Source organism: Opisthocomus hoazin, chromosome 11 (assembly GCF_030867145.1).
Source record: "Opisthocomus hoazin isolate bOpiHoa1 chromosome 11, bOpiHoa1.hap1, whole genome shotgun sequence".
Lineage (NCBI taxonomy): Eukaryota > Metazoa > Chordata > Aves > Opisthocomiformes > Opisthocomidae > Opisthocomus > Opisthocomus hoazin.
The window spans coordinates 657,886-676,681 of NC_134424.1; the positions used below are offsets into that span (position 1 = coordinate 657,886).

The 18,796-nt window shown below is 48.7% G+C and overlaps 2 protein-coding genes across 3 annotated transcripts; both read right to left on the reverse strand.

The window, feature by feature from the left end:
* Positions 1-217: 217 nt before the first annotated feature.
* Positions 218-5,518, reverse strand: LOC142362768 (von Hippel-Lindau disease tumor suppressor-like). Its single transcript, XM_075433276.1, has 3 exons — positions 5,293-5,518; positions 4,981-5,091; positions 218-4,581 (listed from the first exon to the last, which is right to left on the reverse strand). The coding sequence occupies exons 1-3, from the start codon at positions 5,498-5,500 to the stop codon at positions 4,397-4,399; spliced, it is 504 nt and encodes a 167-aa protein (XP_075289391.1). The 5' UTR covers positions 5,501-5,518; the 3' UTR covers positions 218-4,396.
* Positions 5,519-7,546: 2,028 nt separating this feature from the next.
* THUMPD3 (THUMP domain 3 tRNA guanosine methyltransferase) lies at positions 7,547-12,620 on the reverse strand. Of its 2 annotated transcripts, none has more exons than XM_075432704.1 (9): positions 12,394-12,620; positions 11,998-12,075; positions 10,944-11,483; positions 9,653-9,783; positions 9,142-9,211; positions 8,614-8,729; positions 8,317-8,424; positions 7,941-8,064; positions 7,547-7,678 (listed from the first exon to the last, which is right to left on the reverse strand). In XM_075432704.1, the coding sequence occupies exons 1-9, from the start codon at positions 12,583-12,585 to the stop codon at positions 7,547-7,549; spliced, it is 1,491 nt and encodes a 496-aa protein (XP_075288819.1). In that variant the 5' UTR covers positions 12,586-12,620. The 2 variants fall into 2 exon arrangements, with proteins under 2 accessions (XP_075288819.1, XP_075288818.1); XM_075432703.1 differs by having other exon boundaries at positions 8,317-8,427.
* Positions 12,621-18,796: the final 6,176 nt, after the last annotated feature.

An 18,796-nucleotide genomic window follows, 5' to 3' on the forward strand; every position in this document is an offset into this window, starting at 1 on the left:
TCAGCTGTGGCCGGCCACTTCCTGCAGCAGCAGCAGCGCCTTCCCACTGCACCGCACCCCACAGCTGTCTGGAGCAGGAACTTTCAGTTCTGGCCCTGACCTCTCTCGCCCAACTGACTGCTTCTCCGGGGGCTGTCGAATGAGGCAGCGCTATGACTCCGACGGAAAATGACCCAAATTTTTAATGCCGCTGTCACAGGTAAATGACAACTTTCGCTCATTACTAATCTAGCTGAGTAACTAGTAGGAGGCTCCATTTTCCAATGTTCGTGTCTTGGAGCCAGCTGGGGTTTTCTCTGGTCTTTTTTCATTCTGACCTAAAGGATCACTCCAGAACAGAAGAATATACGTTCTTGCAGATGTTGAGCATTTCTCTAAAATTTTACCTATCTGTAACATCTGGTTTTATTGTTCGGGTTTTTTAAACATATTTTTGTCAATAGGAGTTTTTTAATGACCAAAAATTCCTAGTATAGCATTTATGTACCTGCTTTAACAGTTCTAAGGGAACAGGCTTTTATGTCAGTTACCTCCTTACATCTGTCAGTGCCTTGCACTTTCAATAAATACTCAAGCTACGGGTTTGACTGAAGAAGGAAAACCGAATGATAAAAGAAATATTATGAGTTATTGCATTCCAATGACAAACAATATGTAATCAAAATGGTTTTATGCTAGAATGCCTCTAAGTGAAAAAAAAAGATACATGGCTGGAATGATGTTACTGAACTGGTCCATGGTGGGCTCTTGTGAGCATTTGATAACTTGATTCTCATGACTAGCCCAGCTAAATGAAGGTGTTAATTAGCATGCTCCCGATCACTGCTGTGTTGGTTAAAAAGACAGAACAGAACCAGCAAGACCGGTAACTGTCAGACTGTGGCAAGAGGATCAAACATCAGGTGTGACTCAGTGGTCTGTAAAAACAAAACCTTATCAGCTATTTGTGAACCATGTTTTTAAGTGCTTCTCATCTTGCAGAGGAAGTTGCCAAGTTTTTAAACCCGATATATGGGAAACAAAAAGGTATTTCATGATTTGTCAACAGGAAAATCAACAGATGGTATGCGAGGGCTAAAGTAGCTAATTACAGAATTCGTATCACAAGAAAATGTATCTACATTGCAAGAAAACAGCTGTGGGAGGAACAGGGGAGGCAGCTGCGTGAACACGGTTCTACTTCAGACTTTCTATTCATGTTCAGTCCCTTCCTCTCCCAGACCTCTTGTATAACTCTGGAAAACTCAGTTTCACATGCAAAACGGAAGTAGAATTTCCTTATCTTGTCTAGGGAAAGTATAAAATTTCAAGTGTGGATTGCCTCTTGCTATACATTAAGCAAGAGGCAATCATTATTTTAAAAACAAAGTACTTCCTACTCTTCGTAGCTGTGCAAAGTGCGAACAGTCAGCTAGTGTGGGCAGAATGAAATGATTGTGTAAGATTGTGGAGCTAGATCTAAATAACGTACTGTGGTGCTAAAAATCAGATGCTGCTGTACCCGACTTAGAGACATCTGCCTGGTGTGGAATCCAAAAGTCCCGGTCTGGCCTCTGCTCTGTGAATGAGGCACTTGCCACCTCAGGAGGGGATGGAGAGCAGCTGGCCTGCTGTGCAAGGACAGCATCTGTGCTTAAATGAAATGCTGAAGAACTGAAGCAGGGTTTGTAAAATTCCTGTGCCAGGACTCACATACCTCAAGGATTCAGGGAAGTGCCACCTTCTACTAGGGATTCTGTGGGTAAGTGCACACACTCTTCGAAAGAACTAAGTAAATTTCACTTTTAAAACACAGCTTGCTGAGGGAAAGGTGGTAGAGACTGTGCAGATATATGACTGCAGATGACAGCACAGAGTTGAAGGATGGTCTCTACCCTGACAATTGTTTCTGCATTTTTATGCAATTTAAATTGAACAGTCATGGAGGAACACTCCAACACTGCCTGCTTTGGGCGTACCCTCATCAGTCAGGCTGTCCAGGGGCTGACGGACCTTTGGTTCCTTTCTACACGGCAACAAACCATCCTCAGGTCAATCGTCAAAAGAGTGGACAGAAAATGCCCCTTAGAAAATGGGCTGAACCACAGCAAATGAACACCAAGCATCCATAACTAACTGTTGCCTGTCAGGAGCTGCTCTTTAGCTAAGGATTTAAGTTGCCTTGGAATTCAGTAGATGTACCTAAAAGTTAAGCATTAAGACAGGATACTCCTATGAGCAATGAGATCATGAGGTAGTTCTCAGTTTCTGGCAAGTCACACGTATGTAAGTGGGCTTTTTCTGTCCTCTACCGTGCAGGAATCCAAGGAATCTGATCCATTAGCAATGACACACATTGTATTAGGAAACTATCAACAACTGGCTGTATACTGAGGAAGTCAGACTAATGGAATAAATTTAAATTATTCTAATAAGCAACACAAGAGATCACAGACCCCACGTAAACCAGAAATATACAGAATGTCTGTGATCTGTACAGATCTGTTCAACCTAAGACCTCATACCTACCACATTAAAACTGCAGAGTCCAGCAGGGCAGTTTTCTGCAGCTGGCTGGCAGCACTGCCCCGTCAGTCGTAATGCGCAGCATCGCGGGGACATCAGAGAGAAGCTCCTCTCGGGTGCCTGCGGGACCCCGCTCCAGGCGCACAGCGCGGCACCTTCAGACCCAAGGACTCCCTAGGAGCTGGATGACCTACTCATGTCTGCACAGCCTCACTCTTCTTTGAAAGAGATCTGCAAACGGTGGTAAAAGCCGAAACAGTAACAGAGCTAGGTTCAGGCACAGGCAGTGCCTGAAGCTGCGGTAACAGCTCAGTGCTAGCCACAACGCAGTCCGGCAGCGACAGGGGGCTGGAACAGTTTGGAAACCCACTCCGAAAGCAGCTGTTACAACTAGCACGACTCCCAGCAGTACTGCAGGAATGCAAGCATATGGTCACAAGCACTGTGAAGTTATTTGACAGAATAAAGTAAAAAAGTTAGCGTGGATTTACAGTTTTATGGAAAAGATCAATTCATACACTTCAAATATGTAAGAAAAATAAGTCTACAAAAAGGGGGGACATTTCATACTTACAAAATACGTTGATATTCTCAGATTCACAGCTGTGTTTCTTAGAATGTGTAACTGGAAAGAAACGTATGACACAGAAATAACCTGCTACACTCTCCCATCAACCTGCTGCTCACACTGGACAGCACTACATCTGTTACTGGGGGGACAATTCACGCATCTGCTGAAAGCAATGCTGCTTTCAACCACGCGTGCACATCCACACAAGTACGCACTCTAGCTGAGGTACGGGGGCAACGGAATGTAGGCAAAGAAATGTTTTCTCTGCTTATCTAGCCTGTGATAAAGCCTGGATCTGGCTGCGAGCGGGATCCAGCAATGGGCCTGTGCCAGCTGATGCAGTCTGCTGCCTGTCCCTTAGGAGACACGAGCAGCTCGAGTGCCCTGGGCCCGCCTAACAGGCCTCCCACAGCCTGGACTACTGCATTGCAATGGGAAAAGGCAGGACCTGGAGCATCTACCCTCTACGGACGCTACCCAATGAACCTGTGCAGGAAGCTGGGGAAGCAGCTGCGCCACGAGAAAAGTGTCCCAAAACTAGGATCCAGTCTATATGGCTGACTAGGTGGGACCACCTCGAGATCAGCGAGGCAAGAATCCCATTGTGAAGGACAAATAAGGCATTCAAGGTGTGATCTGTGTAAAACTGTGTCAGCCTCAGAGTGGATACAACACGGGTTTATAAATGCAAAGGTAAGCGGCAGAGAAAACCCCAGGCATTTACACACGTCATCTTTCCACCAACATAACGTTTCGGGTCAGGTCCTCAGCAGGTGGTGGTGGAAACCCTGGCATACACAAACACCCCCCACGCTTTGTGATTCACAGGCAGAGCTAGACCGAGTGCAAGAGAGTGAAATTCCATCAAGAACAAATTATTAAAGCAAAACTGGTGTTGGCCTGCCACTTATTAGAGCCTGGATTAAATGAATCCTGGGTGTAATTTACTTTCCAACACAAAGCACGCTGATCTGTATGCACATTCTCCACACAGGCGACCTGATCTATGTCCCTGTGCAGTGTCCTGAGACAGTCCAAATCAGCCTCCTCTGAGCCTCACCCGCACAAGGCCTCTCGAGTCGTCAGTGTGCAATACGCGTAACGGAGAACGGAACCGAACCATCGGGAACCTGGCGTGCTTTGACGTGCTGGTCAGTCGTCTGGACCTGACTCACCGTCACAGCAAGTCTTCTACGATTTAACCAAGTTTATGTTTCGGAACTTAAGCCACAGATGTTAGTTCCGGGCATATTTCGCACTGACTATCGCTGCTGAAACTCAGTGGTTTGCTATTTAAAAAGTCCGGAGGGAGTAATGATGTTATTCCAGAATTCCGTTGCTCAACGTTTCACTTCTCTCCAGAGAAAGCCGCTGAAGGTCCTTCCGAATATCAGGATGGTCTTCCAGCTCTTCATACAACGACTGAACGATGTCCAGCTTCCTGTAGTCCGTCGGCTTGACCAGACTGCGAACCACCTGGAGACACCTCTCCTTCAGGGTGAACACTGAGGTTAAAAACAAACACACACACACACGGCCTCGTCACAGGAGCTCTCGTTAGCTGCTGCCTCCAACACAGACAGCACTTCCCCGAGTACGTGAATACAGGTCACGCGTAGCAGCGTTGCTCACAGCACGCCAGACTCGCCACAAAAAGAGGGACAGAACTCGTCGTTGCGAGGCGCCCTATGGAGCCCATCAGAGACATCCCTCAAATGAGAGCTCCGTCACCAGCTCTGACGGGCACGGCGCGCCGACGCAGCTCTACCCAGACACCCTCGCCGCCTCTCCGGGCTTCCGAGGCAGACCTCGTTAGCCAAGCGCTCGCCTTCTCACCGGCCCTTAGGCCGAAACCCCAGCAGACCGAGCGCACGCCCCGTCGGGCCCGGCCCCGTCCCGCTCACCCGGCAGCGTGATGTCCGCCTTGTCGACCTCGGGCGCCGCGACGAACAGCTCCTGCCGGTTGACGAGGAGGCCGTCGTTGGTCCCCGCGTCCCGGAACAGCCAGAGGTGACCTGCAGGGAGCAAGGGCCAGACGCAGCCGTTACCGGTAAACGCAGCCGCTACCGCCTCCCCCAGGCCCCAGGCCCGGCGGCGGACAGCGGGCCCCGGCTCCCCGCACGGCCTCCCGCAGCCGGCCCCGCGGGGGGAAGGCGCCCCACCGCCGCCAGCCCAGCCGCCCCGGTGCGCGGAAGGAAGGGCCCGGCCGCACGCACCGCGGTAGCTGTGCATGACCCGCCCGGTGCGCGGCTGCAGGACCGGGTAGTGGCGCGGCCTGCCTTCGAAATCCACCCAGATCGGGAGCACGGAGCGGGGGCTGCGGTTGTTGAAGACGACCTCGGAGAGCTCGCGCGTGTTGACGGAGCGCAGGCACGGCCCAACCGCTCCCGGCCCCGCTCCGGCGCCCGGTCCCGGCGGCGACATGGCCGCGCCCGCTCCGCGCCGCGCATGCGCCAGGGGGCGGTACTGCGCATGACGCAAGTGGGCGGTACCGCGCGGGCGTCGGGGGGCGGTACCGCGACGGCGCCAGGGGGCGGTACTACGCATGCGCGTCGCCGGGCCGCCGTGGCGGGCCCGGGGTGGACTGGTGGAGAAGCGCGGCTTGGAGGAGGCCGCTGCGGCTGGGTGCTGGCACCGAGCTCCCGTTACACCGCAGGGTAATCGTTAGAGAAACTGCCTTGGACTGCACGACTCGGAGCACAGAGTTCCATTTGTGAGACACACACCCAGAATCGCCTCACACCCTCCCGTGCCCCTCAGCGATTCCGCCCCAGCCGCTTCCCGAGAAACACCGCAGGGGCACGCGGGGCTGCACGTTTCGGTGTCACGAGTGCTGAGGATCCAATACAAACTCACTGCAGCCCTCGGGAGTCTTCGTTCCCATCTCCTGCTGTCGGTTACAGCCTGGTTTGCCAAGTCGCAGCGCCCTGATTTGAACCTATTTATTGTCAGCTGTGGAGAACAAACCGCGACCCTAGCGCAGGGCAAAGGGGTGACTGGCATTTCACGCATCTCAACCCAAGCTTGAAACTCAGGAAACAAAATACTTCAAAACGCACACTATAACGTCTTAAAATGTTACTGTCCTTGGTTTTCCTTAAAAAAACCCACAACAATAACAAACCACCAGGACGTTACTGCATTTTAAGCATGCAATATATCCAGGTTCAAGCTGTGAAGTTCCCTAGAGCAGGAGTATTTATTTAGACGGCCACCTCACGCAACAACTGCGTGCATCACAGCCTGACGCCATCGCAGAAACTACGCAGCGTGGGGAAGAATTAAATGGACGCTGTCAGCACCATTTCATCCTGAAAGACAACGGACAGCGGAGCAAATAAAGCGCTGCATTATCCTTTACTGGACACGGGCCAGAAGAAGAATACAATCAAGACTTCTCTCCTATGCAAAACTTCTAAAACTTTAATACTTGTTAATTCACCTCTAAACACGTACACATACTTAGCATGAATCACGTTCATGAAAATGGCAAACTGGTAATTAGTGTTTTCAGCCTCTGACGAGCAAAGAATAAGAGGCCTGAGAAATCACAGTACATTTACAGAAGAAAAAAAATATTTGCAACTTCAAGTTATTCAACAGGTAATATATTTTTGTCAATATTGTGGCATAACTACAGGAGTTAAGTCACCTAATAAATTTAAACATACGGCCACCCTGATGTGTCTACAGTAGATGCTGAAAACATGAACTTCTTAATGTAACTGCTGAAAGCATCCTTGTTCTCAAACAGTAACTACAGTTTGCTAAGGCTCTGTGTGTCACCTCCCTCACCCACCACACTGGTACATCAAAATATGGATTAGACATTTACTAATAGTTAGCACTAAGTTGAGGTAACAAGTAAGGAAAACAGTAGCATCAGCATACTGTTTACTAACTGGCATTGGCTTATCAGACCATAAAAAGCAGATGCTGGTTTATTATTTTACATTTGGGCGATGGTATAAATCAGAGAAGTTCAATGTGGAAAAATCCTACATTAAAGACATACTACCTCTAAGCCCTTCAAAGTGACAGTCTTAGTAGTCTTGTTAGTCATTTTACGATACGTGTATGATTTCTGCAGTTTGGGAAATAAAATCACTGTTAATCTCCAAAGCCCCATCGACATGTTTTCTACTGTGAGCAGAGGAAATAAAGATGTAACTGAAAACTGCAATGGACATGGTAGAGAAAACTCAGGCAAAGGGAAGCATTACTAATTCCACCACTGAGTTTCAGTTGGGGTGACAGGGAGGAAAGAGGTGACTTAAATAACAAGGTTTCAGAACACACTGTACAACTGGTAGCTCTCAAGCTGATCCCTGGTTTAATATTTGTGTTACACAATCTCTACATAGGTTGTTTGGGATTTTTTTCTTAGGAATTGACAGCTCTTGGGCGTCTGCTTTACCAGACTGCTATTCAACAAATGCTGGAGGTGTCTCCTGTCTTCCTCCACGCAGGTTACCAGAAAGATCTTTTTTCTTCCGCTCTTTCCCAGGTGCGTTTCAGAAGATACACCGCAGCATGAAGTCCGCCGACGTTCACCCACACGGTCTGAGCTTTGCGCCAGATGTGTCCCATTCGTGACAAGGCCTACAACCCAAAAGAACAGCCAAAGAGTGGCGGCGGCTTCAAGATCAGATAGTAAGGGTAAGTTTACTTTAGAAATTATTTCTTATTACTCTAAATCACATCTGATAGCAACGTCAAGTGACTCTTCAGGTCCAAAACTGTTAAAATGCTACTAATTATTGCTCTAAAAACAGATCATCTTCTGTAACGAAGTCAGCTTACAATTTTTTTCTCAATATATTTTCACGCGTAAATAGGTTTGGTTTTCTCTCACACAACATACCTTGGCAAAGCACTTCTTGTCCTGCGTCAGCAGCACAGCCCTGCCCGTCCCCGGCGTGCAGATCCGGCCCATCTCTGTCAGGCAGGCTGGGTAGAGATCCCAGTTCTTCTTCTTTGACCCGATCCTGAAAAATAAATTGCGATCCTCTTTGTGATCACTGAAAAACAGCTAACTGTAGCTGGTCTTTCAGACATGGATTACCTCATTCGTGTTCATATTTACTATTAATTTCAACCCTCATTTTTAATACAGGGTACATCAATACTTCTTAATTAGGCCCAGTAAGGTACCTACCCAGAGAGAACCCTAACCCTGGACAGGCCAGCACACGCAGTAGTGGCAGTTAAGGGCAGTAACTTTACCAGTGGTACCTCACCTCTTTCCAAACGGCATGTCGGTCACGATAATATCCACAGAACCAGTCCGCAAAGGGAGATTGCAAATATCCCACTGAATGATGTCTAAGGGTATGCCCAGGGAAGAACTGCTGCAAGGGCAAAGACGTTCATCTCAGACATGGTTTACTGAGAATATTTTTAAACTGAGGAGTTCTATAACGTTAGCAAAAGAATAAATGGCAAAATATGAACAAGATGGTCAAGTGCATCAATGCAAAATGGACTGCTTCACCTACAACACTACAGGAAAAGAAGATCACTTGTACTCGTCTCACCTTTCCTTACTCTCATTTTTCTTTAGTAAAGAACAGATGTTGTTTGCTGCTCTCTTCACAGCTTGTGGGTTGTTATCACCAGCAATATGGTAGCAGCTAGGCCATTCTGTGGCTCCCTGGGGGAAAATATTGGTAACAAGCAACATCAGCATCAACATTGCTTAATTAAAAAAACAAAAACAAAAACAAAACACACCAAAGCAAACAAGCAGAAGAATTACTCAAATATGACAGAACACAACAAAGCAACTGGAAGTGGGTGTCCACGATTCTAAACTTCTGTAACAGGTGTCTGTTATAGCTATGATGCATCTTAAAAGCTCAAAGTACTTTGGGATTTAGTTTCTTCCTGCTACAGCTTTTGGAAGAAAAATGTGGCCATTTGCAAAAAGTATATTTGTATCTGTTTAAGAGTTGGTGAGATACTTCTGGAGTTGGCTATTCAGTTATTACCAAGAAAACTTACACGATTAGTCAGTTTGCAGATTCTGTCAAGTTTTATAAGTTAGAAAATAAAGGAAGAATCACCTCGATTGGTATTGCACCTGTACCACACATGGGATCAACTATGATATCTGTCGGCTGTGGATCGCAGAGTCTGAGGAACAGAAAACCAGATATGGTGAGATAAGTCTCAAGAATGTGCATTTCTGTAAGGAAGGAAAACTGAACTATTTTAATCACTCTGATTCTGCCCTTCTAAAATAAAAAAAAACCAAAATTCTACGTGATTATTTTTTCCATTCGTTAATTAGCATTTCATGAACACCAATACAGTGAAATACTTCCAAGAATGGGATACATTATTTTGAAAATTAGCTAATGGATCACAGCAAACATTTACTTTACTAAGGTGGCAAACATCCGCTGTTAATTACAAAGCACCGTTTCAGCAGCTATGCTTTTCTCTCTTTTTTTTTTTTATTTAAGAATGAACAGAAATGGCTTTTGAGGAAGCAGTGGGGGAATAAAGGATCTAATTTCTGAAACAAATGACTTGTTAACTGAGAATGACAGAATACTATGGAATCGCACTGACCTAAGCATGCCGTAAGCAAGAGTTGAACGAAGAGTTGTGGGTCCAAAATGGGTAATATTTCTTCTGTGAAGGCTCTCTTCAGTTAATGCAATGCCCACAACTACTTCATTATTGTGAATATTCAGAAGAACCTAAAGAAAAAACTTGAACTAAATTTCAGCAGTAACAGAAGTTTTCCATTTTCTATTTATGAGCATCTTAGATGGTAATTTAGAAATCAGGAAATAAGTGTAGAAGAGCATTCTTGGAAGAAAAGCAATGCACCATTTTAATGGCAACAACAGACAAAATTCAGGAGAGCATTCACACATTTTCTTGTTCACACAGAACAAGAACGAGCATTTTGTCATTCACACAGAACCTTTTACTCAAGACTTCAAGAAGTGCTGTAACCATTATGCGGACTTTTAAAAAGTTCTGTTGTGTAAGCATGGGGGAAGGGGGGGTGTGGGTGTGTGTGTGTGGGTAGGGTAAGTCCTGCAAGTCACAGCGAAGCATTTGCAAAGCAGCAATAAAAATCCTGTTCCTGGTCCCCTCCACCATATTAATTTGGAAGGTGAAAATACTGTTATAGGACAGTGGGCCAGCCCTTAACAGACTTGCAAGAAAAAGTTGTTTTTTCTGCCCCTCAGAAACAGTGCTCCTGAACCGTGGACGGACCACGTCTGTTGGGTCTCCTTCCCAAATCTCTGCTTGCCCTATGACAAGAAATAAACACTGGACAGTTAATGTTAACCCTTTATAGCCCCATCAACCATAAAACTACAGCTTCTAGATGGAGTATCTTCTGTTAGTTTACACTCCTATAAAACAAGGGATTAAGCAAAGATTTAATGAGGGTAAAAGTGAAGCAGAAGGCACCTGCACGAGAGCAAATGCTACAGGAGGAAGTAGCACTCAGCACCAGAGCTTCGCTGTAGTTGAGGGAGAGCGGACAGCTTTTGAGCATCAGCTCAGCTGTACTGGGTGTAGTGACGTTAATCAGTTAACTTGGGGAGAAGACACAGCGTTTGCAGAGCAAGAGGGACCCGGGGAAGAGGAGAGGTGCCCACGCTGGGCCACAAAAGAGATTACTATGGCTAGCCAAAGCGCTAGCAAGTGGTGGGATCTGAGGTCACACATGACGTGCCAGTGAAAGGAATGCTTCCAAGGAGGCTGCGATTTCAGCATTACCAATTTTTAGTTCCAGAGTCATCTTTTGAAGGCATTTTGGATATCTCCAAGCATCAGAAATAAGAAAGAAGAATTGTGACACTAGAAACGCAGGTATTTCCAAGGCACAACACTATACCTCCACGTCAAAGTTAGTCATGTCAGCCTTCCACTGGAAGTGCTCCTGCACAGCTCCGCCGAAGTCCCTTGCAGCTTCGTTTGAGGTGAAACTGTGCTTGTCTCCTGCTCTATTGCACGTAACGCGGAACTTCAACACCTTTGCCTCTCCTTCGCTGGTCTTACCGTCGCCAGCCTTGGTCTCACGCCCGGAACCCGCCTGCAATTCCTCTTTAGCATCTAATTGTTCATTATCCTCCTCCTCCTCCTCCCCCCCGCTTCGGGATGCCACTCCTTCTGTCTTTTCGGAACCCTGGCTGCCAGCGGGTTCTGCCCCTGCAGCGTTTTGGGCGCAGTCCTCCTCTTTACTAGCATCCTTTTGATCTTCTCCTTCCTCTTCTCCATCCTCATTCAACTTTTCTTTGCTTGCAGTACTCTGCAGATTAGGCTTTTTGCGTTTTGTCTTTTTCTTTTTTAAGCTGTTGTTTAGCTCCCAAACTTTCAACGGATCGGTCCAAGGCAGGTTTTTAACCAAATCTTCCAAATCCTTTAGAGCATCTTCCTTTAAAAGACAAAAAGAAGTTGTGCTTTGAAGTCATTCCCTCCCTTTCAAAGCTATCTTTTGTGAGTCTCTCAAATTAGTTTCCCACGCGTGCAACCCACTACACATTTATGCAAAGCTTACAGCCTTTTGTGCCTTTTTTGCCGTAACTGGATTGTGCTTTAAGCCACAGGACCCATACTATTTCATCATTTATCTTGTCAGATAAACAGCTGACACTAAATTCAGAGACTGAAGTGATACTTCACTCTCCTATGCCTCAGTGGGACCTACAAGCGTGGTATCGGCTCTTGTCTTGGATTTTGCCTGTGCAACACATATAACTGGAGAAATGATGTCAGGCAGCACAACTGCAGTTGCGTTTTACATGCCAGCAAAGAGGAACTGGGATAGTATCACAAATACAATAAAACCCCCTTCTTCATGAAACAAAACACTTTCCGAAACCAGTCTTAAGTTAAAAAAACACTCCAGAACCCACACCTGATTGAAAAATGCGAAGTGAGGGACTCACCTTGTTCTCTTTAAATTGATAGTCTTTGAACTCCTGGACAACAACAAACAGATTATCCACGGACCTCAGCCGATGGACCTAGGAGAAACGAGAAGCCACAGCCACGTTACTCACCACGCAGGCCTCGGGGACCGCGTCTGCTGTAATCGGACCGCTGCCACCTCACAGCCACGTTTAAGAGACCACGCTTCTCTGCTTTCTCTGCCTGCGTGGGGGCCACGGCTTCACGCGCGAGGCCCGAAGGAAGGCTCCTCTGCGCTGGCTCCAGCTCTGGCTCCGGCTCCCGCAAGCGGGACGGCCGGAGCAGCCTCTGGAGCCCATCTGCACAGCGACCGCCCCTCCTCACGCCGGGCCCGGGCCCTGGCACCACGGCCGCGGCGGGGCGGGGGAGCGGACCTGCGGCAGGCCCCGCGCCGGGACCTCGAAGTAGATCTTGCCCCGGTCCCTGCTGATCCGGGGGGCCGAGCCCAGCTTCTCCTGCACCTCCTCGGCCGCCGTCAGCTCGAACCCGGTGGGCACGGTGGCTCCGATAACGGCCGCCAGCTCCGCGCCCTCCCCGCCCGGGCCCGCCGCCCCCTCCTCCGCCATGCCCCGCCGCCCACGAGCCTCCCGCCGCCCGCCCGGCACCGGCAACCCCGCCGCCGCCCGCCCCTTCCGCTTCCGCTTCCCCTTCCGCTTCCGCGCCGCGGCGGCCCGGCGGCAGCGCCCCCTGCTGGCATCTCCACGCCCCGCAGCCCTCGCCTGCTCCCAGCGCGGGGTCTGCACGTGTAAACACAGCATCTCAGCATGGCGGGGGTTGGCGGGACCCTCTGTGGGTCACCCAGCCCAACCCCCTGCCCAAGCAGGGTCACCCAGAGCAGGGGGCACAGCACCGCGGCCAGGCAGGGCTGGAATATCTCCAGAGAAGGAGACTCCACAGCCTCCCTGGGCAGCCTGGGCCAGGGCTCCGTCACCCTCAGAGGGAAGAAGTTCTTCCTCATGTTCAGCTGGAACTTCCTCTGCTTCAGTTTGTGCCCGTTGCCCCTTGTCCTGTCGCTGGGCACCACTGAAAGAGTCTGGCCCCGTCCTCCTGACCCCCACCCTGCAGATATTTGTAAGCATTTAACACGCCTTCTCCTTCCGCAGCTGCAGCCTGTACAGGCAGTTGCTGTGAAGTAGCTTCCTTGAGAAGAACTTAAGTGGAGAGAACGACTTGGGCACGTCTGCTGGCGCCCGGGAAGGAGTCTGCATCGGGGTGACGGTGCCGCGGTGTGGGGTTTGATGGCGGCCGCACAGGCTGCACGTCCCCACGTGCTGCGTCTCGGGCGGCTGCAGAGCAGCCCGTGGCACGGCACCTCACCTTTACAAATGACAGGCACAAAACCATTTGGACCAGCACCGCGTGGCACCGTGTGTGACGGTGGGTGTGAGGAGACGTTTCACCTGGGGATCCAGGACAAACCCTCCGGTGTGAGAGGCACCCTGGCAGTGGGAGGCACGTAACTGCACTACTGTCTTTGTTAAGATCCTGTTTGGAGAGGGTCCCACACAGTGAATCAGAGGATAGTCCTCCCGTGTGGTCTGAGGTGCAGACTCAGCCACACGAGCGTCTGAGTGTCCTTGGCTGCTGCTGAAGTCTCTGTGTTTGCTGAACCCTGATGAGAGTTTTGCAGTTGCTTTTAGTGGGAACATGGTGACGCAGTGCGGTGACGGCATCTGCTCAGCACTTTATGGGACAGAAGAGAGCTGACCCTGGCAAAACCCAGTGCAGTTTCCACAGAATCTAAGCATTTTAATTCTCATTCTTTGATCAACCTGTGTATTTCAAAGCCTTCATGATTGACTATGAGATAAAACCCCCTGGTTTTCAGCTGTGTATTATCTCATTCCTGCCTCTTCCTGTAGCAGCAGACCATAGATATGTTGGTAGTTGGTGCTGTGTAAATACGTAAGCTGGACATAACGTTGCAAATGTAGGTGGAAAAAGGAACCCTATTCTGCGGGGTTCGGTGCGGGTTGTCAGACTGGTAGTAGCATACGTATTCTCGTTTATCCAAACAGCAAATGTATTTTTTCCATATAGACAATATTGGACCTGTGTTTTGGTAGGAGAGAAAAATGACAAACTGTCTTCAGGCCAAAACCAGAGTTGTATTTTCATATCTGTCACGAACCTCCTTTCCCAGAGCCAGCAAATCGTACTGGCTCCTGAGGAAGAAACACTCAGTTAAAGCAAGAAGATCCCCGTCGGGTAGATGCGTTAGACTCATTTACAGACAATAGCAGTTCCCGATGAGCTGGCAGCATCGATTTCATGGCTGGTTTAGTGCATACCTGAAGAAGAACATTGCTGTCCATTTATCTGGAAGGTTTTGTACGCTGGGAGAACTGGGTCCGTCCATTTGGAAGGCACACTTCAAAGAGCAGGCTGTGCCCCCGAGGAGGCTGTGGATTTCTTCATTCTTGCTTTTCGGGGTTAATCAGCAGAATGATGGAAATAGCAGTCATCCAACTAAAGAGAGTGTCCTCGTATTATCCTGGGGTAAATGATTTGTCTCATAATATTGGAACATAACTGAAGCAGTAACTTGTCCTGTAATTAGGACTATAGGATGAATATAAAAAAAGAATAATCTGGATTTTGCATCATCGTGAATAGGCACATGACTGTGCACAGCAGCTGTATGGTTTGTTTGCCACTGGCTTGCTGTGTGACCTTGCAAGAGTCACTTCTGCATAATTTGCAAATTGATTTAAAAAAAAACCATGGCTTTCATCTCTATATGATGAATTAGGGATTTCTTTTAATTTTTGTTACTGGCCTTCCACATGAGAAAATTCTGGGTTTCTGACTTTTTGGGTGTTTGGGTTTTTTTGAAGGTGACCTGTTAGGCAGCTGGATGGATTCTTTCAGTTCAGACCTAAATAAGGCAACTCGGGTGACCAGTCTTTCAGAAATCTAGGATTTTTCAAAAATGTTGTTTGATTACAGGTAGCAAAACAAGCAAGCAAGCAAAAAACCCAGAGAACATCAAACAACTCGACCAACTACTTTCCTTTCTCAGAAGTTTTTGCCACTTTTGACTGGGTTTGTACCACCTTCCCCTGTTTTGCAGGGATCACAGCTTTCTCCAGAAAGTCTCTGCAGTCCTTTGGTGAACAGTCCTGAGTTTCAGAAGTGAAAATCAAGCAAATGACTCTGTGGCTGGCTGTAGGACAGTGTGAGAAAGATGCGCGGTGTTGGCACAAGATGCACTGTAGCAAGTCGAATTTCAGCAAGAAACGTGGAGCTGGAGGAGCCTTTGGCACAGAGTGGGCCGGGGTGGAATGGCCGTGTGTTTGCAAACCGCTGTCGGGCAGAGCAGCTTCCCCCTGTGCCGGTGCGGAGGGGCTGGCACGGTTCGGTTTGCCCTCGGAGTGGTGGAAGCCGCGGTGCCAGCCTTGCAGCGTGCCGGAGCAGGAGCACGGGCAGTGCAGCGCGGCGGGCAGCGCGGTGCTCGGGGCACGGAGGCCTCGGGGCACGGAGGCCTCCGGGCGTTTCTCGCTGTCCGCACCAGGCTGGCAGAGCCGTGGGCTGGGAGGCAGAGCTGCTCAGCTGCTCAGCAGCAGCGCTCTGCATGGAGTTCTTTAATTTTTCCGGAGTTTTACTGTTTTCATCGGGTAGGATAGATAGATAATGCAGTGTAGCCTTTGTGAATCTCCAGTTGAAGTATAATGTGATTTTGAAACCCGGAGATCAGAGCAGGGGTGAATTGGCAGCTGAATGGTTACCGGATGGGGGAGAATTAGTCAGTGTTTGTCGTAGCACTGGTGAGCCCTGTGCCTTCCTCAGAAGAGGTGTGAACTGAGGCTAGCAGGTGATAAGCCGTAGCTAACAAAGTGAGAAACTGCAAACCCTCGTTACTGGAGGTATTTTGTTAACAAAACGCCTTTCCTGTCCCCAGGAGACAGGCCTTTACCCGTTGCCGCCTTTCCTGTCCCCAGCAGATTTTGCACGTGAACAAATAAGCCACCATTAGCGATTTCTGTATGGGCAGCATGGGTGGTTGCAGAGCTGTGTGCTGTCAGATGAGTGATAAGGTGATAGAAGCATGAGAAGCTCATATGACAAAACGTAAAAGATGTGCTTAAACTGTCAGACCGATCAAGCCATTCCGTACTGGGCTGCGTACACCTCTGCCCAGAGAAGCCGAGGTTTGTCCTCTGTGAGGTTTGTTAATGACAGCTCTGCTGATGGAGCCTCATCTAGCAAGAAACTTAATGCACACACAGAACTTTACACCACTAACGGTTTCATGACAGCAGTGAAAGGTGTTCAAAGATCTTGCATAATTTGGACCAGAGTAACTGAAATTAACTTCTGGGATTGGTTTAGTTAATGTGGTAGGGCGTAAACAAATTTAGAGATGGCTTTGAATTTCCAATAATGAAGCGCAAAGTTATGTCTGCACCTGCCTTGCCTGGAGAAACTGCTTATATGGAGTTAATTTCAGAGCTGTAGAATTAATTTGGTATGAATTGGTGTGGTTTATCTTGCAGTAAGAGGGCTGTGTTGTATAAATCCCATCCAGCACTTGGTTTTGCAAGGGTTAAAGTTCTTTGAGCAAGGAAATCTGTTTTCTTCCAAATCAGCCCCTCAACATACAGCTGCAAAGCCGGTGCCTCCTAAGAGATACCTAAGGAGGAGCCTGGTCTTCATGAGGAGAAAACCACAAGTGGGGCTCCTCGGAACAGCCCAGGTCTGTAAGAAAGCATTAGGGCATGCTGGGATCCCTAAATATTCAAGGCCATCATGGAAAATCTGGAGGGTAGGAAGGTCTAATATCCATAATATATCATCCTAGGAAATCCACATCAAAGAAAACCTTTAAAGTGAGACAACGGATCTTTTTCAGTGTCTGGATTTTGCTTCAGACCATCTCAACTCCTACTTTTGACTGAAAACCATCACAATTAATCCAAATTAAACGTCACAATTAATCCAAATGCTTGGCATCAGCCTTCATAGCCAAGTCCCATGTAAGCTGCCATGTGTCACTCCAGATGTGTTGGTCGTTCAGTCAAGTGAAAGCTTGTCTACATTGGTGATGTGCAACCGGTGCTTCTCTGCTGTCTCTCATCCAAAGATCTCCTGGGCTTGATGTCTTGCCCGTGGAAAGCTGATCCAGAGATACCAATCTCTTGCTTAAATCAAAGCGTATCTCCCCTCCACCCCAACCCCTCCCAAAAGAAAGACATTGAGACCTTTTGTGATTAGCTTGATGGTCTCTTTTTCGCCTTGTCAATAGAGTGGAGGTCACTCTGAAGTCCTCTTCCACACGACCTGGAGGAGAAGTCTTCTCTTCAGGTGTCCAAGCTGTTTGTTTCAGCCTGCGTGGGGAGGTTAAGCCTCTGCTGTTGCAGTCACCTCTCGGGGTGGCCTTAGCTCTCTGATCTGGGAGCTGAGGTGCTTCCCTGGGACAAAGCTGACCTGGATTCCAGCCCCACCTCCAAACCTGGCAGGGCAAGGTGGTGGAATCCAGCCAGTGGGGCATGGGGAAAGCCATTTTTCTGGGGGAAAAGAGAATTTGTCTTACAGACCAGGTGGGGGATTTCAGTGAAAACTCAGAAGTGTTTACTGCTTTAGGACTCGAACCGTTCCTCCCCTGTCTGCGTTTCTTGCTGGCTACCTTAGGTTTAGATGGCTTTCTAGATCCCTTCTTGAGTATTTAACCATTCCCCTCCATTGTGGCACCGAGAAGGAACCTGTCTGCACACCCCTCTCTGAGCTGTGGACCCCCAGCAGCAAAGCACCGCACACTTACACCACTGCCCGTAATAAAGCAAGCTACTTAAAGCCCAAATTCCAGTGATTTTCAGAGTGTTGAGCTCCGGTGTGATTGCACACTGTAAATGGAATCTAGTCTCTTACGCCATTTGGACATATTTGAAGATATTATCCTCTCTGTCGCAGTGCTCCACCTCTAAAATGTCGCAAATAACACTCCTCTGCCTCAGGAGTTTTGAGAAATTCAGTGACATTTTGAGGCATGCAAATGCTGTGGTAAATAAATAAATACACAATGCGAAAGAGAGCAAAAAGGTGTTTGAATTACACTAGTGACTTTGATGTGTTTGAGCCCTGGGTAGCCCAGAGATGCCAGACACGCTGACAAAACTCAGCAAACAAGCCGGTGGCCACCCACGGCTGGCATTTAGGGCGAAGCAGCTGTTGGTGTCTCCCACACACATCTGTGATTTCCACATGCCCCACCTTTCTCTGCAGTCTGAAGCTGAAAGCGAATCACCGGCACCTCAGCTGGAGACACTCGGAGCGTTCAAGTGAGCTGGCTCTCTGCAGAGCCTTGCTTTACACCCTGGTGTGGTCCGAAGTCCTCCCCAGGAGAGCTGAGCCCTGCGCGAAGGCACTGCAGGGTGGTCCCTGTGCCCTGCAGCGTCCGATGTCTCGGCAGGACGGAGCCTGCGTGGACACTGTCCCTGGGACCTGCACCGAGCAGTGGCGGTGGCACCGTCCTCTGCTCAGGGAGCCGTTGGTCCACACCTCCGCTGCCACTCAGCAATCAGGCTGGTGTGACAGCCACCGGCTGATAATTGCTCCACTTACTCTCAAGACCTGATGATGACGAGGTGAAGAGCCCTCTGAGATGAACTCCGCTTTGGCAGGAGGAGGGATGCTTCCTGCTTCCCTTAGGGGACACCAGCTGGCGGTGGCACTGGATTTAAGTGGATCAGGCTTGTTTTGTTGGGAATGGAAAGCAAAGCAATACCAGCTGGGGAAGAAATTTCAGAAATGAAATGGGTTTTGATTGGTGGTTTCAGA